This window comes from Salvia splendens, chromosome 9 (genome assembly GCF_004379255.2).
Source record: "Salvia splendens isolate huo1 chromosome 9, SspV2, whole genome shotgun sequence".
In the NCBI taxonomy this organism is placed as follows: domain Eukaryota; kingdom Viridiplantae; phylum Streptophyta; class Magnoliopsida; order Lamiales; family Lamiaceae; genus Salvia; species Salvia splendens.
In genome coordinates this window covers 29,858,992-29,881,891 of record NC_056040.1, presented here as the reverse complement: position 1 = coordinate 29,881,891, position 22,900 = coordinate 29,858,992, and the positions used below count along the sequence as shown (strand labels likewise).

The window sequence follows — 22,900 nt, the reverse complement described above, 5'->3', positions numbered from 1 at the left end:
AAATAGGTTGGGGAGTATGAATAATGTTATTGTTTATTATTTTACTTTAAGCCCACCAATTTTATTTTATTTTCTTATGGTTAAATAACTGAAATTTAAAGGCCGCGCCACGGAGGACTTGAATCTGAAACCTTTGGCCTCAAGCATTAAGCCCTCCAATTATTAACAAGGCATCTTGATCGCGAACAAAAAAACCTTGTAAATTTTAATATTAAAATTGCAATGAAATTATATATATTCCTTGCTACATAATGTCTGCTTCTAAAACAGAAGACTATAAGCATTAAACAGATTTCGAACAATAACAATAGAATATAAATAGTACTCCTCCGTCTTCATCTCATTCAAGATGTTAACTTTTTCTTTTTAATTTGTCTCACTCACTCAAGATGTCCACATTCTATATTTAAAAATAATTCATTCTCTCCGCATTAAAATATTCAACTACATTTTACGCTCTACTTACTCCACCTAACACCTCATTCTAAAATCTCTTGCCACTCAAGAACGTGGACATCTTGAGTGGGACAGAGGTAGTATTTTGGAATGGGACAGAGGTAGTATTTTGGAAGTCAGAAATGATGATAAGTGGGTGAAGAGGTCCATCACCTTGCTCAACCAGAAACAATGAAACATCAAAACATCCCTAATCTGTCTGTGCATCCAAAATTTCTATTCCTTACTTGTGCCCATTTCTAAAAATCAAACCATTCACAATTCAAGAATCAGACTAAGATGTGCCCATTTCTATTCTTTACTTGTGTCGACACACTGTAATTTGGTGTCTGGAAAGCAACCACTCCGGCAACCACCTCCTAGTTGTTACTTTAGTCATTTATTGCTTGTACTTAACCTCATCTGGTCAATCCAAGCTTGAACAGCTTGGCCTGTCAAGAATGGCTTGAGGCAGAGTCGTCATCTATCACACCTGATACAGGAAGCAGCACAATGACGATTGCTTTAGGAAGGACCCCCACATTCCAACTTATTCATTACATATTTGATCACACTCCAATTGAAGCCAGCGAACTATTCGCGATTTCCGTGTCTCTTGTGATGCGCCTTGACTTCTCTGCCATTGCTTTGAGGCCTAAGCATATAAATGGTCAATAGAAGACTTTGACATGGCTATTCCTGAATCCTCATCTTCAACACTTTCATTGTTTACAAATACTAGTTTTATTGCTTTTTCTGCATCTGCTTCACTTATCCCCTTCTTGAATAGTTCCTACAACAAAAATAAATAGTTAAATTAATTAAAAAATACAAAAAAAAAAGATCGACACAACTATAAAATAGCAGGATAATTCTAAACATTCTCAACAGACATGCATGGAAAAATGAAGAGGCCACATCTATCTAAAAGCACATAAGGGTTACAGCTTCTAATCTTGGAGTTGTTTCTGTCACCACAAAAGATAAGATTACTACTATACGTAGGGGTTGTTTGGTTTGCAAGATTGTATTTCGGGATTAAATATGTAGTGTGTTTGGTTCATGAGGTTGAATCCCACAACTAATCCTAGATGGACAATCATGTGATAATTAGTTATAGTCAACCCCCTCCAACTAAAATAATCTCACAACTCAATCCTAGATTATATTTTGGTACTATTTTATCTAGGAAACCGAACACCACTTATTGCTATATGGAGTTACAATAGAAATTCAACATTTGAGGATAGAGATTAGATCTACAGACTACGCCAAAAATACACGTAATTTTACTTTGACAGCATTAGAAAGAGTTGTGTTTACTTAAACAGAGAGTTGTGCTTACTTGTCTGATTCGAGGAGGGCCCCAGCTTGAGGAAGACCATCTGGATTGGGTATATGTTTCCGCATATAAGTAATCATTGATCAGACCCCTATAGTAGAAAGAAAAGGATTAAAAATTAGGTACAGGTGAAATGTGGGTTATGCTGCATATATTTCAGCCACTTAGCCCTTAGGGAAGTAAAAATTATTCTTTTTCAATCAAAATCCATGCAAAACTACCAATATCGAATAAACATAGCAAGATAAGTTTCATGGACCACAATGGAGTTTTGAATTGTAAATACTTGATCTAGGATATGCATACACCTGCTCTGGAAGTCTGTTATGAGACCGCATCTATAGTTTCATGGTGAAATTTCTTTCCTTCCAGTTTCTTCTTCAGTTCCATACAAGTAAATGCCCTGCAAAATACAGCATGCCTCATATCCATATAAGTGAGAATTTACACATAACTAAGCAGATTGCCTGTCAAACAGGTCAGAATAAGCACAAAGCAATTACACAATCTGCAGTGAAGGTTGAAAAACAATATATAACCCTGGTGAAGTAATAAGTTCCATTGCCATTGCCATACAATGGAGATTCCTTAGTCAGTAAAGTTGTACAACACACGATATTTGTAAATAAGTTCCTGAGGCGTAATGACTAAGCAACAAGTAAACTATATGTGAGGACCTCATCGGGATTAGGAACCAGCAAGCAACTTCCCTTGCAAGTGTATAAGCATATAAATTGTCGAACCTCAGGGCATTACCATCACAGTATCATATTTACAACGACATTTCGCAAGTTAATCCATACACTCATATCATGGTATAGAATTCATTTATCTTGATTCAAGGATTGAAGGATAGAGAACAAACAAAGTTGGGCAAAATAATTAACCTGGACGCAAGCAACTTGATTGCAGAATTCTGCCCATCTTGCATCCCACAGCATCTTCTACTACTATCTTCGGGATCTTGGATGAATTCATCAGCCACGGCCGTAAAATCTCTCTCAATCTCTTCTTCCACAGCTAAAAATTAGTAGTAATAAAGAAGAGGTAAAATTTTCGGAGCAAAATCACGAAATGAAGAGAAGCTAAGTCACTAAACATACCCAGATTGAACCCATTATATACATCAGAAGGAAGGCTCCTGTTTGGTTGGTTGTAGAACCCATTATATCCATTTTGTTCCTTGCTTAGAGGAGGAGAGCTACTGTAGCCCCTTCCTTGAGCGCAGCCGATGTTCCTTGTTAACCTAAAGATTCAATTGTTAACCTACTGAAGCAAATTCTTACTTCTTCTTTCTAGTTGCATAAAATTAATCGAATATTAATTTAGGAAGAGGGAATACTGACCAAGGAACCAGAGAGAGTGGGAATTGGATTTTGTTAGCTCTTCCATGGAAGAAATTCAAAGAAAAGTACGTCATGTTTGGATTTGGGATGAAGACGACGAGAGTGAACCCAAAAATTTGTTTAAAAAGACTATTTTGGTCCTAAATATAAAATTTGTTTGCAGCTTATATTTAGAAGCAAAGTACTACCTCTGTTGTCCCCGAATAAAAGTCGCTAATTTTCATTTTGGGCCATCCTTCATTAAGAGTCACTCTTCATTTTTACCATAAATGGTAGTAGGCCTCACATTCCACTAACTCACTCCACTCACATTTTATTATAAAACCAATATAAAAATGTGGATCTCACATTCCACTAACTTTTTCAACCAACTTTTCTCTACATTTCTTAAAACTTGTGCCCGGTCAAAGAGCGACTCCTATTAGGGGACGGAGGGAGTAGTATTTTGGTCCTAAATGTCTAGAAATAAATGAATTTATTTACTGCTTATAGTTAAAAGTAAAGTACTATTTTGGTCCTAAATATACATCGGAAATATGAAATTGGTCTAGAAATAAATGAAATTGTCATCGTGAATTTTTTCATGATTCCATTAAAAACTAACCGTCAACACCCCACTAGTGATTTTTTGACTTAATTAACATACTAATGCATAATAATTAAAATAAAATAAAATAGAAAAATTTTTAAAAAATACTTCCTCCGTCCCAAGGAAGATGACCCCTTCCTTGAGCGGCGCCAGAATTTATGCAACTTTATTTTTTGTGTGAATTGGAAAGAGTAAAGTAAGAGAGAGAGATTAAAGTAGAGAGAAATGTGTTTTCAATTTTAGTAATGAGTCATTGTGGTTGGGACAAACCAAAAAGGAAAGTGGGTCATCTTCAAGGGGACGGAGGGAGTACTAAGAAATTCAAAATTGAGCATCTGGCATCCCTCTCTTCTCAATAGCAGCCGCCAACTTCATTCTTCCGGCAACGGGTTACGGGTGGCTGCTCCACGTCGTCGTCCACTTCTCTCTCAATTCTCGCTTGACGGTTCTAGCTATCGCCTTCTCATGGGGTTGTCGGAGTCGCCGCCCTGCTGTTGCTCCAACAGCGTCACCCTCGGCTAGGGCTGCGATTCCTGGAAAACTTTTCCATCACATGCAATTTTCCTACATTTGTCGATATTTTCTTGCAATTGTTCGGAGCCCTCGTCCAAAGCTCTCTTATCCTCAGCTTCTTGATGTGATTCGTCGTGAACATGAAGATTCTCTCGTTGCCGCAGCACGACCACAGCCCGTAGGTGAAATTCAATATACCGGAGCGTGTTAGTGTGTTAGGGCCGTCCCCATCGCTGTCGGCGGCGCCGCCACTTGCACCCGACGGCAACGCAACTCCATAGTACTCTCTCCGTCCCATAAAAATAAGAACACTTTCTCTTTTCGTCCGTCCCATAAAATTATCCCATTTCCATTTATGAAAAGTTCACATATCTCTCTTACTTTAACAATTATGCATTAATTCTCATGCCATCTCAAATGTCCTTATTTTTTGGGATAGAGGGAGTATATTATTCTTCCTGTCGCCCTTGTTCCTGTTAGTGAGATTAATCATTAGTTATTATTCTTCCTGCAGCCACCCTTGTTACTGTAAGTGAGATTAATCGAGCAGTGGATGTCTTCGATAACGATAATAAACTTGGAATTGGTCTTCCACTTGTCGCTAGAAGAATGAAGTTGGCGGCTGCAATTGACAACAGGGGGATGCCCCCAGAAGAATGAAGTTGGGAGAGAAGTAGAGAAAGTCATAATTTTGATATTAGCTATAGTAATCAAGATCGCCTAAGGGCATTAGCAATGGGGCGCTCTATAGGCACCGCCACATCATCATTTTATCCTCCTACCCTTCCACCTGCAGTGGGGCGCCCTATAAGCCGCCCTAAAGGCCGCCCTAAGCATTTTCTTTATTTAAATATTTAAATAACTACAAAATTTTGAAAATAACCTTCATTTCATTTAAAATCAATACATTACAATACGAATTAAAAAAATACGCATTCTCAATACGAATTGAAAAAATACGCATTCTCAACGAATTAAAAAAATACTTTACATTAAAAAATACGAATAAGGCTCTAGTCAAGGTCCGACTAACGCCCTCCGAGGTACTCCAGTCGTCGTCGTGGTTCATTTTTGTTTGTGAGAGATGATCGAAATATTCATATGGAAAGTGAGAGATGAGAGAAATGTTCGTATGAAAAATAGAATGAGGAACGAGGTTTAAATAGACAAAAATAAAAAAAAAAATAAAAACGCGTTGCATCTTCCGCGTCGCCCACAATGGGTGGACGATGGCGCGGATGATGCCCTACCGTTCGTGTATCGTCCGCGGACGATCTATAAGGCGCAGACAATGCATCGAGCATCGTCCGCACACCCACAGCGGCGGACGATGGCGCGCCCGAGGCATCGGGCGGCCTATCGTCCGCCCCATTGCGGATGCCCTAAGAGCATTCAAAGTAGGATGGACATCCCAATAGCCTAGCACTAGGACATCCCAAAAACATCTTCTGCCATGTGAATAGGACATCCCACTACACTGCCACATCACTAGAACATCCCACTACACAATAATAGTCTAGCACTAGGACTAGCCGACGCCCTAGCCAATAAAACAAATTGAAAAATACGATTAATTCATTTTAATTGTTGGTGTTTATCAATTATAAAAAAATGAAGTGCAATGAGTTGTAAATATTGAGTATAAATAAAAGGTAAAAAGAATATAAAAAATGGGACGTCCTACCTCTTGTCCGCGCAATAGCGGATAAGAGCACGAACGTCAGGTAGGACGTCCGGTTTCAGGAGTGGACAAGAGCTCGTCCTACTTCGGGACGTCCTACCTTACGTCCGTTATTGCGGCGAACACCCCCACGGACATCCTGCTAGTCCTGCCTGACATCCGCTATTGCGGATGCTCTAATCCGGTCAAAATTTCACTAATCTACGGATGACCGTCAATTTTTAACGGAATCATAAAAAATGACCGATTCGGCGATGTTTTCATTTTTTAGGAGTTGGTTTTCAAAAACTGAATGTTTTGGACCAACTTCTTATTTTGGCATATGTTTAGGAACAAAATAATACTCTACTCTATTTTTAAAGCTGTTACTACATTCATCCCACAAGAATATGCATTTTTTATTGGGCACGAGTTTTAATGCACAATGGGTAAAGTACTAAGAAAGAAGTAGAAAAAAACAATTAAAGTATTATTTGTGTAGAATGAGTCTCACCTCATTATAGAGAAAAAAAGTTTTCAAATTTAGAAAGTGCATACTGTGGGAGGGAGTGAGTATTACATATGAAAATGGAGTACACATATCTAGTCATGTTAAAATGCATATAGTATTTCAATCGACAACTAAAACCAATTTTATATTAGAGGAAATGCCAAAATTGGTCCGAATATATGGTTATTTTATGATTTCGATCATAGACATTATGTTTTGAATTTTATATATGGTTTTGGTTTGAAAATTTGAAGAGATTTGGCAAGTGGTAGTTGATGGAGGGGCACGGTGGTCGGCGCCCGCCTCGACGCTTGTGATCGGAAAAGTTGATTTTCCGCCGCATTAGGATAGCTATAGCTCATCATCTGGGCGCGATGCTTCTTCTTCCTGAAGGGGGAGGCACTCGTAGGAGGCATGGCAGAAGGAGGCGGCCATGATGACGAGGGGGCCGCGACGGTGCCACCGACGATCTGGCCCTGGGACCGCAGCGTGTTTGCGCTGTCGTGGGTGATGATGATGGGCGGCTTCGGCTTGTTCTTCAACCCCGCCGGCCGTTGTGACACCTTGCCGCCCTCCTCTCCCGTCGCCACCGTAGCTCTTGTCACAGTCGCGCTTTAGGCTTAGGGGTTGTTGTCGTTCGGGTTGGGGTGGTGGTGCTGCTGGAATGATTGGTGGTGGTGCTGCTGGAGGTCTCAGGCATGGAACGACGATGGAAGATTTCTGAATTGCTTCAAGCAAGGAGATCAGCCTGACCAAATTTGTTTCACTTTAATTGAATAAATTATAATATTTAATATTTTAAAAATAATTAGTTTGACTAAATATAATACTCCCTCCGTCCCGGACTACTTGCACTTATTTCCTTTCTGGGCGTCCCAAGTTATTTGCACTCTTTTCATTTTTAGTAAAAATTATCACCTACAGCCGCAATTGTTGACTTTGCTATACACTCATTCCTTAATCTCCGTGCCGAAAAGGAAATGTGCGAGTAGTCCGAGACGGAGGGAGTATTTTTAATTTTTGAAATAATAAAAAAATATAATCTCAAAATCCAATTTAAAAACGTTGGCTGTTACAATTTGACAGAACCGTCACTTTTGGACAGATTGTGATCTTAGTTGAAATGTTTGGGATGCAAAAATTTAAAAGATAATGTCTACGACCAAAATCGTAAAATGAACATATGTTCAGAACTAATTTTGTCCTTTACTCTTTATATTATTAGACTTTAAAATTAGTGTATGAGATTAAAGTTCACTAATTTCAATACATAGTAGACAAAATATAAGGGGTAAGATAGTCAATCTTCTATACATAGTATACTTCCTCCATCCCATAATAGATTGATAAGGCCTATTTCATGCATCGGTTTAGGGGTAAAAAGTACGCTACTTGATCGGTTTATCGCGCAAAAGAGTGTGTTAATTGTGCAGGAATGCCGCTTGACTAAGGCAATAAGGCCAAACTGATCAAGCAAGTACAACAGGCGAAAAAGGCCAAAAATCGGTGGAGTTGATCAAGGGGAGTAATCAAGGAATTAAGGAGGGGACCACTGGCTTCTAGAATAAGAACACGTGAGGCTAATGAGCTGGATGGTGCGCATCATTCTGTTAGCAAGGACGGCGTTCTAGAAGAGGACACGTGCTGATACATGAGACGCAAGGACGGAGCTGAGTCATCAATCTGTTATTGAAAAGCGTCGCCATTCTAGAAGGAAGGAACGTAGCAATCGATGAGTCGCTCGCTCACAGCGTGAGCGAATATCCTCTGCCAAGATCGTTATCCAGCTGGAGATTGCGTGAAGTGCCTATAAATAGAGGATGTGCCACCATAGCTAGAGAACTCTTTTTTTTTGGACGAGATCCTTTTAGTTTAGTTTTTACCATCTTCTTCCGTCTTCAGTTTTATCTTAGTTTAGTTTAGTCTAGCTCAGTTCCAGAGATAGCTTAGATAGAGAAGTGTTTAGTTAAAAAGGGCGACCGAATGAAGCGCTACAGTATTCTCAATATCTGTCGGCGTTATCTCAATTTTCCCGCCGAGGACCTCTCGGTTTGACTTGCTTTCGTATTCTCCGGAGTGTTAGCTTAGTTTAATTCTGCATGTTCGCTGTACTGTTCTGAGTTCTTAGTATAAAATCGAGTTGTTTTGTTTTCATTCTCGCGTTTACTGTTTTCAACTTCAGTTTAGCTTCTTACTCTTTGACCAAGTGTTTAATCATGTTGAGTGGCAAGATGCTTCATGTTTTTCGTAGCATGCTTAGTTAGTTGAGTTCTTATTTTCAGCCTGTCGTTTACTTGATCCAGTAGTAATCAGTAACTTGATCTAGTAGATAGTTTACTTTGTGCCTAGTGTAAACTCAGTAGTTAAAACTCCAAAATTAAAGCGTGGCAGCAGCCGAACCCTATTCACTACGCACACACTCGATACACTTGCTTCTCTGTGGGATCGACCCCGAACTTGCCGCTTTACTGTTAAAGTAGTGCAAAATTGGGAGTTATATAAATTACAGTGGTTGGCTAGCGAGAGCGTGAACGACTTGCTCAAGTGGCAACGACATTTGCTAACTGGTCCATCCGGTTCAGTTATCTTCCATATAGCTTGATCCATCCACTCCGAAATCCGAGCTCGCTTACGTCCCTCCATAGATGTCATACTTGGGGAATGACACGAGATTTTAGGAGAGGTTGTTTTGTGTGCTAGGTGGAGAGAGAAAAAAATATATTTATATTAATGTGAGAGAGAGTTTTTTCTAAAAAAGGAAATGTAACATCTTTTATTGTAGAAACTAAAAAGGAAAGTGTGACATCTATTATGAGATGGAGGAAGTAATAATTTTCATGATTTTAAGGGAAGGAGGGAGTATAGGATTTGGAATTTCAATTCCAATTCCAATTCCAAATATGGAAAATTGATATCTTAAGTAGGACAAACTAAAAAAGAAATGTGGACATCTTAAATGAGACGAAAGGAGGGTTTGCATAAAGAATGATTGATTCATTAAATATACTATATTGCTTAAATTGATTATTACTCCCTCTGTCCCACTTTAGGAGTTTCAGTATATTAACTTTTGGTGTCCCACATTTTATGAGTTCCAGTTGAAATATTCCATAAATAGCAATAACCCCATATTTCACTAATATTTTTCCACTCACATTTTATTATAAAATTAATATATAAAAATAGGATTCACATTTTACTAATTTTTTTTCACAAACATTCTTTTGCAATTTTTTAAAATGCTTACTAAATTCAAATGAGACTTCTGGGAGGAAGGGAGTATGACCCGGTCGGCCACTTCGGGTAGATGCCGTCGGCGAGATAGTACCCCATTTTATACAGCCGGTTGTTGGCGACGAAGTTGATGGCCGGCGCTTTACCATCCAAAACTTCGGTAAAGAGGTCGGACTGGTGGAGCACGTTTACGTCGTTGTTCGAGCCAGGGACCCCGAAGTATGCGTGCCAGATCCAAAGTTGGTAGTCCGCAACGACCTCGAGTACAACGGTTGGGTGGGTGCCTTTGTGGCCGCTCGTGTAGGACCCCCTCCACGCCACGGGCAATTCTTCCATTGCCAGTGCATGCAATCGACACTGCTAAGCATCCCGGGGAATCCGTGCACATGTTCGTGCAGGTCGAGGAGGAACTACAATCGGTCGTGCTTGGCCTCCGGAGAAATTCGTCGGTGAAGGCTGCCCGGATGCCTTTGCAGAATTTGAGCAAGCACGTGTGCCCAGTGGTGTCTCCGATGTGGAGGTATTCGTCGAACATTTCGGCCGTTTGTCCAGTCGCAAGCTGACGGATTGCTGCAGTACATTTCTGCAGCCTCGTGTGGCTGGGACGGCCGACCGCGTTGAACCCTTCTCGGAAGAACTCGAACTCTTCTCGGGCCGCCAAAGTATTCGCGATGTGGAGAAATAGCGGTTTACTCATGCAGAAACGGCGACGGAAGTAGGTATCTCCCCAAATCGGGTTATCGCAAAAGTAGTCGTGTACTAACCTCTCGGCGGCTTCCTCCCAGTTACGATGGATGTACGTCCGGGAGCGTCGTTGGGGCGGCGCGGCTTCCTCCGCCTCCCAGCGTCGATCTTATTCAAGTGATTGTTCCATTATTTGACGCATTTGCTCAAAAGGATCCATTAGTTTGAGCTGATTTGAGATGGAAATTGGAGTGAATATAGAGAGGATTTGAGAGGAATAGATGTGTGTTTGTGTGTGAAATGAGTATGAAATAAGAGTATTTATAGAGTAAAGAAATAAAAAAAATTTAAAAAAAAATTGAAAAACAGCGAAAACAAAACGGTAACATTACCGTTTGAATTTTTTTTAATTAAAATTTGAATTAAAAAAAAATGAATTATTGCGTCATCCGTGACGACGCCCACTCGCGGGCCTGCGAGTGGGCGTCACGCATGCATCAGGAGCTCACCACGTCGCCTCGGCACGTGGCGAGACGTCGCGTCCCGCGTCGCACAGCGACGAGCTACGGGACGGCATGGCGACGGGCTGGAGACGGCACGCACCGCTGCAACGCGTCCCGCGGCGGAACCGTCCCTCCGGAACATAACACGGGCTGGCGGCGGCACGCGGAGTGGATGGCCTAAAAGTAGTGGGTGGCGAAAAAGTAATGTGGAAAAGTGTAGTAATTAAATTTGAGTGGTACTCCCTCCGTTCTATAGTAATGGAGGCGTTTCTTTTCGGCACGGAGATTAAGAAAAATTGTGTTAGGTGAGTTAAGTAAAGAGAGAATAAAGAGGAAAATGAAAAAGGTAGAGAGATGAAGAGAGAAAAAAGTAAGAGAGGGTAAAGTAGGTGTGGAAAAATGTGTTGACTTTTACTAAAAAAAGGAAATGACTCTATTACTATGGAACATAACAAAACGACAAAATAACTCTATTACAATGGAACGGAGGGAGTATTAAAAAAATCTTAGTGTGGGTGTGGGGAATCTAAAAGTAGTGGGTGGCGAAAAAGTAAAGTGGAAAAGTGTAGTAATTAAATTTGAGTGGTACTAAATCTAAAAGTAGTGGGTGCCGGATACTTTGATCGTCGGATTCGTATTCTATTATTCCACGCTCACTTCTGCTAATCAGGATTCTTGATCGTTGGATTCCTACTCTACACACCGTGAGTTAATCCTCAATTCTTTTGTTCTGGGGTTTTAATATTGCACTTTTTTTTGTATTTTGAACTTTAATTAGATTGGCAATTATTGGGGTCCAATGAAATTAAACTATGAATTGATTATATATATAGCGACGAGGGGAAGATTGCTTTATTTGTTATGCAGAAATCTAGCAAGGAAGAGATTGCTTTAAAAATGGTAATCCAGCAGAGTGTTAAAAGAGAGGAGGAGGAGGAGGAAGAAAATGTGAATTCTTCCCAGATTCATACGGATAGATGGATAAAGCATTACAGTAGCTGCCACCGGATTCTGCTGGTTGGGGAGGGAGATTTCTCCTTTTCCACTTGTTTGGCATCAGCTTTTGGTTGGGCTTCCAACATGGTCGCCACATCTCTCGATTCTCAAGGTACAACATTTTCAACCATTTACACTAAATTTAAACTCATTCCAGTGTAAATGTCACATAAAATACTCTCTCCGTCCACAAAAATATAGATACAATTGTAAATGGCACGAGATTTAATGATAATTGGTAAATTAAGAGAGATGAAAAATGTAGTAGAAATAGTGTTAGTGGATTGTGAGGATCACGTTTAGAATGATGTGTTCGGTGTTAGTATTGGTTTTAAAATTTTCCATTTTTATAATTAGTCTAATTTTGGTGGATGACCCAAAATGGTAAAACTTCTATTTTTTGGATGGAGTGAGTATGATTTTACTTTAATTATTTACTCTAAACTCAAACTTAAAAGAATATTCTCTATATTACTATGTATTTTTTACTTACAAATTTTTTTTAGTTTTGGTTTAGTGTAAATCTAAAAATATGTATTTTTTAGTTAAAAACCAAAAATGAGATTGTTTTGGAGTACTTCATTATCTATTACATTTTAAATTTGAATTTACCATTGGAAATGGTGTTATGATTATGAAGATTGTATTCTATGCACAGGTTTTGTGGTGAAAAATTATGAGAGTGGTCTATCCAATCTAGTGGAATTGGAAATTAGAAAGTGCATTGTGTTGCACGGGATTGATGCAACCAAAATGGCTTCTCACACTCTCCTTGCTGGAATCAAATTCGACCGCATAGTATTCAACTTTCCATTTGCTGGATTTTTCAAGGAATTGCCTCGCGATACGCTGCTCAGGTTAGTTGCATTATCGCCACCCTTGTCACTTACAGCACGTTTGGAAGGGTAGATAACATTTTTGTTTGTTGAATTCCATCTCTAGATTAGTTATATACCCTATCAAAAATGCGCTTAGTAGGATAGCTAGATTTGAATGAAATTATTTGTTGCGTTGTAGGCTTCACAGGACATTGGTGAGCAGGTTTATGGAGAATGCCAAGGAAATGTTGAGCCAAAATGGGGAGATTCACATAACTCACAAGACTAACGGATTCCACAGGGAGTGGATGTTGGAGGGCCTGGCTTTGCTCCACGATCTCAGGCTTGTGGAAACCGTGGATTTCGACCAGGAGGAGTGGCCAGGGTATAACACCAAGCGCGGATTTGGGGGCGACTGCAACTTCAATTGCAACCCTAGTATCACCTACAAATTCCGGAAAATTACCTTCCGCTGATCATTTCTGTCTCATTTCATGTTCTTTTTTAACTTGTCTCAATTAAAGTGATGCATTTCATTTTTATGTACAAACTACTCTAAAACTTTTTTTTAAAAATTAATTTAAACACAAAACAATACTGTGTCTAAAAAGAGTGCCTCCTCGTTTAAGGGAGTCATATTTATGTACTACGGCCCAATCAAACTTTATGGTGATCGTTTATCTGTATTATCATAGTAAAAGAGATAGTCCAGTGAAACAATTCAATAGTGTAGTAATGATTCCGAAAAAATGGTGGGGTTAAAAGGAGGAAAATAATTTCGATGGATCATTACTTTAAATTATAAAAGTACACAACATGTATTTTATTTGGTAAGGTGGCTATAAAATCGTACGGATCCTAGAAAATACTTATACGAGGGCGCCTGTGCTGTGCCAACTACCAAAAGCAAGAAGAGAGAAGAAAATGATTCGTCTTCGTCAGCGTCTTTGTCACCTTTACTTTATAGTCTTCACCATGAAGTCTTCTGCTCTCTTTTTATATCTCACAACCTCTTTCTCTCTCTCTCTCGTTCACAGTCCATATCGAGCCCGAACCTTGTTGATCAGGTAAGTTCTTCCTCTTTTTCTTGTTTCTGCAGATCTGATCTGACTATGACAACTTCAAGTGTTGGCAATTATCAATTGCTTCAAATCGATTCATAAATGTAATTAGAAGTTACATGGAGCAGTAATTATTACATGTAGTGGTAGTGGTACGCTTTTTATAAGTATGCTGTATGCGTATGTATTCCTCCGTCCACTGTTTAAACAATTATTTTGACTCGGCATTAGTTTTAAGAAAATTGATTTAAGGATAGAGTTAGTAAGTAAAATGTGAGATCCATTTTTAGTTACTACTACCTCCGTCTCAAAAAAATATGTACTTTGGGTTCGACACGGGTTTTAATGTAAAATTGGTAAGTAAGAGAGAGGTATAGAGAAAAAATAATTAAAATATTGTTAGTGAAGAATGAGTCTTACTTTATTAGAGAGAAAAGACTTTCCAAATTACAAAGTTCATATTCTTGTGAAACGGATGGAGTATTAGTTTTATACTCCCTCTGTTCGTGAAATATTGTCCACTTTTGTCATTTTGCGAAATGTTGTCCACTTTGCTTTTTTTCTTTTTTGGTATATGGACCCTCATTTTCACTATCTCATTACACTCACATTCTATTATAAAACTATATAAATGTGAGATCAACATTACACTTTTCCATTCACTTTTCTTAAAACCGCGTTGATTCAAATATGGACAACATTTCGCGGATGGAGGAAGTAATGGATTGTGAGTGTAAAAAGTTAGTGGAATGTAGAGTTCGCATATCAACAATGAAAAAAAGTAAACGATTCTTTAAATCGTGGATATCCTAAAATGACAAATGACTTGGTGGATGGAGGATAAAATATGAATTAAAGTATGAAAAGTTGTGAATATAGGACTACATGAAGAGATTGCATTTCGGAAAAATAAAAAGGATAAAACGAGAGAGTAGATTGCTTCTAGCTCCAACTTAAAATTAATGGAGTATGCATGATCGTAAAAACTAGACCAAGATTAACTTATTAATCAAAGCTAATTTTAGCTAATTGGTCTTTTAAGTTTTCAAAATTTTGTCAATAATTAATCATTACTCCATCCGTCGCATATAATGTGTCATACTTTTCCATTTTGTTCCATCATTTATTAATTGTTTCATTTCACTTTTACTATTTTTAGTAATGTACCTCACATTCCACGAACTCAATTAACCTTATATTATATTCTAAAACTAAGGTGTATGATCAATTGCTAACTCAACCTTTAATTGCTAGCTATAACTAATTTAAAACCATAAGATTTGTAGAGATCTAGTGATCTATAAATTGTCATGTGTAATTTCATTTTATTATTATTTAAATTTTAAAATATAATAAAACTACCAAAATTAGGGTTTTTGATCAAAATGTGAATATAGTGTATTAAACATATCAATGCAATTCATCAAATGTGTCAACACAATTTCATATTGACATTGTATAAGTATTACATTGACATATTATGATCGCTATGTTGACATTAAACTGCCTCTTGAAAAATACAAAAATTCAAGAATTTTTTTAAAATTGACATTGGAATATGCAAGTGAGATCCCCTTAGAATCCTTATTAAATTAACTTTAATTTGATATATGTTGTGTAAAAAAATATTTTTTTAAAATATTTTTTAAAAGTTAGTTATAACTAACTTTTTGACATTAATACATATTTTTTATACACTATATTGATACTTGTGCCTAAATGATCTTGTGCCTTGATTTAATGATTTAATGCCTATCATTTAGTTGTGGTTAACAATTTAAGGGTGAATTAGCAATATAACGCACCGAGTATAGTGTATAAATGAAACTTTTTTGTGGACAGATAGAGTATATACTCCCCCCGTCTCACTCTAAGTGGAACATTTCTAATTCGACATGGAATTTTGTGTAGTATTGTTTTGTGAGTAAAGTAAAGAGAATAAAGTAAGAGAGAGGTAAAAAATTAGAGAGAGCGATGTTTTTATATTTAGAAATGAGTTATTTAGAGTGAGACAATCAAAAAAGGAAAATATCACTTAAAATGGGACGAATTGAGTATAATAATGAGTCTCATATTTTACTAACCTTTTAAACTCATTTATTTTAAAACCATTGCTAGAAATAAGAGAACTCCTACTAAACTCATTTATTTTAAAACCATTGCTAGAAATAAGAGAACTCCTACTATTCATCGGTTGAGGAAAGTAATTATGTCAAGTGTCCATTATGAGGGTTCACAAATCTTATTAAAATATAGAATTATTTTCCCCCAAAATATAAGCAAATTATTAATGTAACAAAAATGATACAAAAAATTATAGAATAGGAAATCCAAATCCTTACAATAAAAGCATAAAACAAAGTTACAAACGAGTGAGTGAAAGTCCAGTAAAAAAAGCATCAAACGACTTATTCTGTTCTTCAGGTGTGGTTTTAAAGAGATGTTGTGAAGATCAAGAAATATAGAAATGGGAATTATCCAGAGCAGCAGTAGCAGAGGAAACAATGAAGGTGAAAAAACCCCAAGAAGCATTTTTTTCATCTACAACGCTTTAAGGCTCCTATGGCGGAAATTTTGTCCCGTATTCGGTCATGCTAAGCCATTGCTCCCGCTCCAGAATCCGGCATCAAGCACAACCGCCGAACCCTTACTTGTTGCTGAAACCCCTCACATTTCTCCACCAACTAGTGAATTTTATGATAAAGGTCTGAAGTGTGATAGTGATGATTTGTGGCAGTCTGAAAGAGACGGTGAAGATCGTGTGGTAGTGTGCGTACACCAGTTCTCAAACTCGGCTGTTTCTGTGAAAGAAAATGTTTCAAGAAATGGCATTGCTCTGACCAACAACTCATCAGAAGAAGAAGAAGAAGATGATGTTGTAGTAGTTGTTGAGAAGATAAAGAGAGCTATTAGTGTGGTGCTGGAAGAGAGGTGGATTAAGCACTACAGCAGCGGGCATCGAATACTGTTGGTCGGAGAGGGGAATTTCTCCTTCTCCGCTTGTCTCGCGCTGGAGTTTCGCAGCGCTCCCAACATCATTGCAACATCTCTAGATTCCCAAGGTGAAGTAGTCTCACTTCACTTCACTTCTTGCGTTGTTAATTAGTTATTGATTGAGAAGTGGATTTGGTGTTAGCATTTCTGAAGAAGCATTATAACAAGAGTATAGACAACATTGAGGAACTAAAGAGGAGAGGAAGCAAGGTGATGCATGGGATCAATGCCACTACAATGGCTAAGCATCAACTGCTCGGAGACCTTAGGTTCGATCGCATCGTTTTCAACTTTCCCTACGTTGGGCTGAATACTATCAAGAAATTGCCGCGTCAATCTCAACTTGCGTAAGGAAATTTAATTGATCATAACTAACTCGTATAGTCATGACTCATGATCATATGATCATCGATGTGTGCAGACTTCACCAGGAACTTGTGAGGCAGTTCCTGGAGAACGCAAGACAGATGATAGGAGAAAATGGGGAGATTCACATAACACACAAGACCAACAGTTTCCACAGAGAATGGGGGCTCGTGTCGCTTGGTCGCGGCTGTGGACTCAGGCTCAAGGAGGCCACCAACTTCAACCTTGTGGATTATCCAGGCTACAACACCAAGTGTGGATTTGGGGGTAATGGAGACTTCAATTGCTACCCCAGCAAAACTTACAAATTCCAACTCTAATATGTGTATATTTTCTTGCTTGTACGTGTACGTGTACGTGTAAATATATGAATTTCCAAACGAACCCCATATTATGCTACTGCTTATTTCAATCCACATCAAATATAATACCAATATGTTTCTTGTTAATTGAGTCATTTGTTTTTTATACAAATATTTAAATAGATGTTTAATTTGTTAAAGTGGAGGAACAATAAAGCAAAAGAGATAATAAAGTAAATAGACAATAAGGGTGTGTTTGGTTCATAGTGTAGCATTTCTTGACCAAATGTGGTTAGCATAAATTGATAAACTTTATCTTAGGTTAGCATAACTCCACCTCATGTTTGGTTCGATAGTTATTATTTCTTGATATTTGGTATATGATGTTTGGTTTCTATGATACCAAAAGTAAGGAAAAGACATTTTTGTCTATGAAATTTTTTTGAGTTTACTATTTTATCCACCAATGACCTAATTCATTCTAGAGTAAAGGCCAAAATTGGTCCTGAACATATAGCCATTTTACGATTTTGGTCCTAAACATTATCTTTTGGATTTTTTGGTCCTGCACATATGGACATTTGATCATTTTGGTCCTCCGTCAATATTTCCGTTAAAAACTAACGGTCAACATTATCTTTTGGATTTTTTGGTCCTGCACATATGGACATTTGATCATTTTGGTCCTGTACATATGGAATTTTGATCATTTTGGTCCTCCGTCAACATTTTCGTTAAAAACTAACGGTCAACGGCCGATTTTTTACTAAAACAATGGGTTGGGTCGGGTCGTGTTTGGGTCGGGTTTGGGTTATACGTTAAGAAAAAAATAATATTTTCTTAAAATCTAAGCATAATATTTTCGTTAAAATCTAAGCATAATATTCTTAAAAAATTAATTAATATTTTTTAATTAATAAAATTAAAGTATAGTATTTTTTAATTAATTTTTTCATGAATTTGAAGAAAATATTATGCTTAGATTTTATTAAAAATAATTTTTTAATTATTTAATTTTATTATATAGATTTAATATTAATATACTTTAATTTTATTATTTTGATTAAAAATGATTATTTTAATTTGGTAATTTTTTATTTTATTGTGTAATATCATGTTTAAAGCGTATAATAACATCATGTTTTAGTCGTTATAATATTTTTAATCAACAAAATAACTAAAAATTAAAGTTTTATAATTTTTTAATTAATAAAAAATAATTATTTTTTTTCTTAACGTGTAACCCAAACCCGACCCAAACACGACCCGACCCAACCCATTGTTTTAGTCAAAAATCGGCCGTTGACCGTTAGTTTTTAACGAAAATATTGACGGAGGACCAAAATGATCAAAATTCCATATGTGCAGGACCAAAATGATCAAATATCCATATGTGCAGGACCAAAAAATCCAAAAGATAATGTTGACCGTTAGTTTTTAACGAAAATGTTGACGGGGGACCAAAATGATCAAATTTCCATATGTGCAGGACCAAAATGATCAAATGTCCATATGTGCAGGACCAAAAAATCCAAAAGATAATGTTTAGGACCAAAATCGTAAAATGACTATATGTTCAGGACCAATTTTGGCCTTTACTCCTCATTCTAATTAGAATGTTTCACCCCCTTTTAATGAACCAAATTTAATATTTAAATTTGATTATCCATATCTCAACATTTTTTTTATCACCCGTCACTAGACTCACTACGCATATTTAATTTTAAATTACAAAATTTAATAAATTGGACTTCAACTTAGTGGATTAATTAGTGAATTCGTAAAGAAATACTCCATGGATTAATTATTGAATAATTCGACTACAACTTGATGTAAAACCCAAGCACTAAAATGCTCAAAATTGCCTGTGTACCTCAACTTATTCAATTATTTCAAACATCGTCCCATGTAACCCTACCAAGATTAAAGTTAAAACACTCACCCGCCACTTCTCAAATTGCGCTCTTCTTTGCCGCTGTGTATCTCCACCCAAACGGCGACATTACTCTTCCAGCGGTAAGTGCATTTGCTGCACTTGGTCTCCAATTTTGGGTGCATTTCCGGAACCCATGGAAAACACGAATATGTCGAAGCTAAATTGAGAAAAACCTTACCTCGTCGTTGATATGGCTGCCCTTGGCTTCTCCGACGCGAAGAAGGAAGAGAATAGCGTTGGTTTCGTATTGTGAACTGAAGGGGAAATAGGGAAGCTTGGGGTTATTTGGGATATTTCCACTGAAGAATCACCTAACTCAAATAGGCTGAAATGGTAAATGAGGTGAACTGCCAAGTTTCGGTAACTCAAGAATTAGGGTGGTTTCGCCGAGCCTTGGCCCAAAAGTCGGGCCATCGAGATACTCTAACAGACGAACCAAACATCAGATAGGCTTAGAAATGGCCCAGTTAGGGAGTCTAATAGACCAACCAAACACATCCTAAGAGAATAATGTAAGAAAGATAATATGTTTTACTACTTTTTGTTAAAAATAGAAATTATTCAGTTAACAAGGACAAATAGAAATATTGTTTTTTTTGTGTTGTCTTTCCAAAATTGTGGTTAGTAACCAATATACTCCCTCCGTTCCGTCATAGTTGAGGCGAAACTTTTCGGCACGGAGTTTAAGAAGTAAAATAAAAAAGAGAAAAAAGTTATTGTATATGGAAATAACTTAATTATGAGGGAATTTTCTGAAATGGAAAAATGACTCAACTATGAGTCTATGAGGGAACGGAGGGTGTATTAGATTAGCGCGTGGATTTGATCCATATATCTTCGCTATTCATTTTCTTTTTTATATCCCGACGCTAGTAAGTATTGGAGCTTAAGAAAAAATTGGTAACTGAAAGATATAATCAAAGCTACAATTAGAGCCAAAGGAAGAAAGCAAATAATCAAAGATACCATTAGAGCGTAAGGAAAAAAAGCCAGAAATCAATCTAAAATCAAACATAGATTATATAATGAAATATATATTTTTTAATATAGAATATATCTATTATAAAAAAAAGGCATGAAATCCAAACTGAGAGAAATTTGCAAAAGAAATAGGACGCATTCCGTTGAATAATTGGTGGACTTTCATTTGGGCTGGTCTTTTTTCTTTGGCCCATGTGATGTTGAATTGGGCTTGGACCAAAACTTATGCCTCCCACTCCAGATGCAGCCACGTGTACTCCCACCAGGATTAAGGCTCGTAGCCGTTGGATTGTGGTGTGTGCTTGTTATGTGAGAGGTGAGTCTTTTGGTTTCCTCATTCCTTCATACGCACACTCTCTCTCTTTCTCTCGAAGCTCTCAGAAACTCTCTCTTTCTGCTTCCTTCTCCGACGGTTCGCCGGTGGTTTCTTTGTGATTTCTCACGGTTGAAAGTGTAGTAGACCTTGCTACAGTAGCAGAGAAGGCAACCACTTCGGTTGCTGAAGTGTTGGTGAAACTAGGGTTTTGGTGTGTGAGTGTTTCTGTGTGATTTCGTTCTCGAACGGTTTAGATCTGGTGTTTTGGAATCGGTTTGAGCTAGAATCTGAAGTGTGAGGTTAATCACTGGTTGATTCTACTGTGCTCCTTGTGGATCTGAGTTCTTGAGAATAGACTTGTGCTATCGGCGAGTGTCTGAGCCGAAGCATCGACTTCTTTTGTGTTCATTACTTGCATCTTGTGTTTACTCGTGTAACTGTGTTAGATCCGAGAGGATCTATTCCTTGTGGTACTAATTTGTTTGTCAAGTGTGCAGGTAGAAGAAGCTGGAAATAGAAAAAGATCTTAGTCTTGTGTAATAGATTGACCCATATTCTATATTTTGTATTCAAGTTCTTTGTAACCTTGAATTGTAATATCAGTCGCGTGGTTGGAGTTTGACTGAGCTCCCCAACTAAGAACAAAGAGGTCTTGGTAAATAGTGAATCCGATCTACGTCTGATCCCTACAGTGGTATCAGAGCCACGGAGGGACTAGATCGGCACGCCAAGTCGCTTAAGGAGGTGGGCAAGTGGAATCCTCCTTCGAGAGGGGGTTCACTCTGGTAAATTGGCTGAAACTCGCTGGTTTCTTTTTCCTTTTCTGTTGTAGAGCCATCATAGGCTTGGGATTGTTTGCTGCTGGTAGATAGCCTTTGGCAAAAGGCTTAGGATACTTCTGTGCTCTTATCTGTGAACTTGCTTCTGTTGGTTTTTCCTTGTTTTTTGTCTTCTCAGTGTTGTTTTCTTGATCTCTCTTTACTTGGCCACCAAGCTCATATACTGCCGAGTGACCCCCTGCGCCCTCCACTAGTGAGTGATTGCGAGCTGGGATAGCTTTGGAAAGTATTGCTCGTGACAGCCAAGGATTTGGGATCTGTACCTCTGTGTGTTGTTGTTTCTTGAAGTGTTCTTTCCTATGCCTGTCTGCTCTAAGGTGTGTAAAGCCCTGTGTGTTTGTCTTGCTACCTGTGTTCTTGCAAAACTTGTTTCAAAAATAGCCCAGCCTGTTGGCCTGATCCCCTTCAATGGTAAAAATGATTTTATGATCTAGAAACAGAAAATGAAGTGTGTTTTAATTCAGCAAAAAGTGTTTAACATTGTGGATGGCTCCTTACCTGATGATACGACTCAAGATAAAATTGATGAGATGAATGAGTTGGCTAGAGCCACTATTGTGTTAAATCTGTCTGATTCTGTGATTAGAAAAGTTGATCATATTGAATCTGCTTCTGAAATGTGGAAAAATCTTGACACTCTGTATACTGAAACTTCTATGTCTTCTAGGATGTATCTGCTTGAGAAATTGTTTAAATTTAAGCTTGATTTGACTAAAGACACAGATGATAACATTGATAGATTTCAGAAGCTTGTGCAAGATATTAAAAGATTTAGTGATAAAACTATAGATGAATACACAAGTATAGCTCTAATGAATGCCATACCTGACTCCTATAGTGATGTTAAAGTTGCCATTAAGTATGGCAGGGATTCTGCTCCTCTAGATCTAATTGTTAGCTCCTTAAAATCTAAAGAATTGGAATTAAGGGAAAGAGCTGCTGATAAGAGTGCTTTTAATAAGGTTTTAAATGTTAGAGGCAGATCTCAATCAAGAGGGGGTAAAGACTCTAATAATGGATCAGGTTCCAACTCAAATTCAAAGAAAAAACATAGATCTAGGTCCAATAGCAGGGATCCTAAATTTTTCAGAAAGTGTTTCAATTGTGGGGAAGTAGGGCATTATAAAAAGGAATGCACTAAGCCTAAAAGGCACCCAGCTTGAAAATCTTGTCAATGTGGCCACTGATAATGATTGTGTTTTCATGGTACATGATCTGATGTATATTAATGCATCTCCTGTATGTCCCTTTACTTCAAATGATTGGCTTTGTGATTCAGGATGTACTTATCATGTTAGTCCTTTTAAGGAGGTTTTCTCTAAGCTAAAACATGTTACTAATACTTATGTGTCAATGGCTGATGATAAAAATGTGAAATTCATGGAATTGGCACAGTGTATTTAAAGTTGGATAATGATTTTGTGCTCAACTTGGAAAATGTTAGATATGTTCCTGACCTTTGCTACAATTTGAT

The 22,900-nt window shown here is 37.7% G+C and overlaps 3 protein-coding genes across 6 annotated transcripts; 2 read left to right on the top strand and 1 right to left on the bottom strand.

Annotated features, from left to right (window-relative positions):
• Window positions 1–403: 403 nt before the first annotated feature.
• LOC121748877 lies at window positions 404–3,243 on the bottom strand. The gene is made up of 6 exons (XM_042143432.1): window positions 3,124–3,243; window positions 2,881–3,023; window positions 2,665–2,797; window positions 2,086–2,180; window positions 1,781–1,868; window positions 404–1,228 (listed from the first exon to the last, which is right to left on the bottom strand). The coding sequence occupies exons 1-4, from the start codon at window positions 3,195–3,197 to the stop codon at window positions 2,102–2,104; spliced, it is 429 nt and encodes a 142-aa protein (XP_041999366.1). The 5' UTR covers window positions 3,198–3,243; the 3' UTR covers window positions 404–1,228; window positions 1,781–1,868; window positions 2,086–2,101.
• Window positions 3,244–11,366: 8,123 nt separating this feature from the next.
• Window positions 11,367–13,241, top strand: LOC121748332 (uncharacterized protein At4g26485-like). 3 transcript variants are annotated; one of them, XM_042142623.1, is made up of 4 exons: window positions 11,367–11,521; window positions 11,685–11,925; window positions 12,472–12,670; window positions 12,831–13,241. In XM_042142623.1, the coding sequence occupies exons 2-4, from the start codon at window positions 11,715–11,717 to the stop codon at window positions 13,105–13,107; spliced, it is 687 nt and encodes a 228-aa protein (XP_041998557.1). In that variant the 5' UTR covers window positions 11,367–11,521; window positions 11,685–11,714; the 3' UTR covers window positions 13,108–13,241. The 3 variants fall into 3 exon arrangements, with proteins under 3 accessions (XP_041998557.1, XP_041998556.1, XP_041998555.1); XM_042142622.1 differs by having other exon boundaries at window positions 11,374–11,521; window positions 11,651–11,925; XM_042142621.1 differs by having other exon boundaries at window positions 11,375–11,925.
• Window positions 13,242–13,532: 291 nt separating this feature from the next.
• Window positions 13,533–17,501, top strand: LOC121748331 (uncharacterized protein At4g26485-like). 2 transcript variants are annotated; one of them, XM_042142620.1, is made up of 4 exons: window positions 13,533–13,698; window positions 16,117–16,754; window positions 16,829–16,955; window positions 17,108–17,501. In XM_042142620.1, the coding sequence occupies exons 2-4, from the start codon at window positions 16,160–16,162 to the stop codon at window positions 17,370–17,372; spliced, it is 987 nt and encodes a 328-aa protein (XP_041998554.1). In that variant the 5' UTR covers window positions 13,533–13,698; window positions 16,117–16,159; the 3' UTR covers window positions 17,373–17,501. The 2 variants fall into 2 exon arrangements, with proteins under 2 accessions (XP_041998554.1, XP_041998553.1); XM_042142619.1 differs by having other exon boundaries at window positions 13,537–13,698; window positions 16,829–17,033.
• The last annotated feature ends 5,399 nt before the right edge of the window (window positions 17,502–22,900 follow it).

What these genes read in the sequence shown, in the direction of transcription:
- LOC121748877 (XM_042143432.1), bottom strand. Translation starts at nt 3,197, where the DNA reads ATGACGTACTTTTCTTTGAATTTCTTCCATGGAAGAGCTAACAAAATC. An exon ending in CCACTCTCTCTGGTTCCTTG is followed by an intron (nt 3,024 to 3,123) that starts GTCAGTATTCCC and finishes TTGAATCTTTAG; the next exon opens with GTTAACAAGGAACATCGGCT. An exon ending in ATCAAGTTGCTTGCGTCCAG is followed by an intron (nt 2,181 to 2,664) that starts GTTAATTATTTT and finishes TGTATTTTGCAG; the next exon opens with GGCATTTACTTGTATGGAAC.
- LOC121748332 (XM_042142622.1), top strand. Translation starts at nt 11,679, where the DNA reads ATGCAGAAATCTAGCAAGGAAGAGATTGCTTTAAAAATGGTAATCCAG. An exon ending in CACATCTCTCGATTCTCAAG is followed by an intron (nt 11,926 to 12,471) that starts GTACAACATTTT and finishes TTCTATGCACAG; the next exon opens with GTTTTGTGGTGAAAAATTAT. An exon ending in CCTCGCGATACGCTGCTCAG is followed by an intron (nt 12,671 to 12,830) that starts GTTAGTTGCATT and finishes GTTGCGTTGTAG; the next exon opens with GCTTCACAGGACATTGGTGA.
- LOC121748331 (XM_042142619.1), top strand. Translation starts at nt 16,160, where the DNA reads ATGGGAATTATCCAGAGCAGCAGTAGCAGAGGAAACAATGAAGGTGAA. An exon ending in AACATCTCTAGATTCCCAAG is followed by an intron (nt 16,755 to 16,828) that starts GTGAAGTAGTCT and finishes ATTTGGTGTTAG; the next exon opens with CATTTCTGAAGAAGCATTAT. An exon ending in CCGCGTCAATCTCAACTTGC is followed by an intron (nt 17,034 to 17,107) that starts GTAAGGAAATTT and finishes CGATGTGTGCAG; the next exon opens with ACTTCACCAGGAACTTGTGA.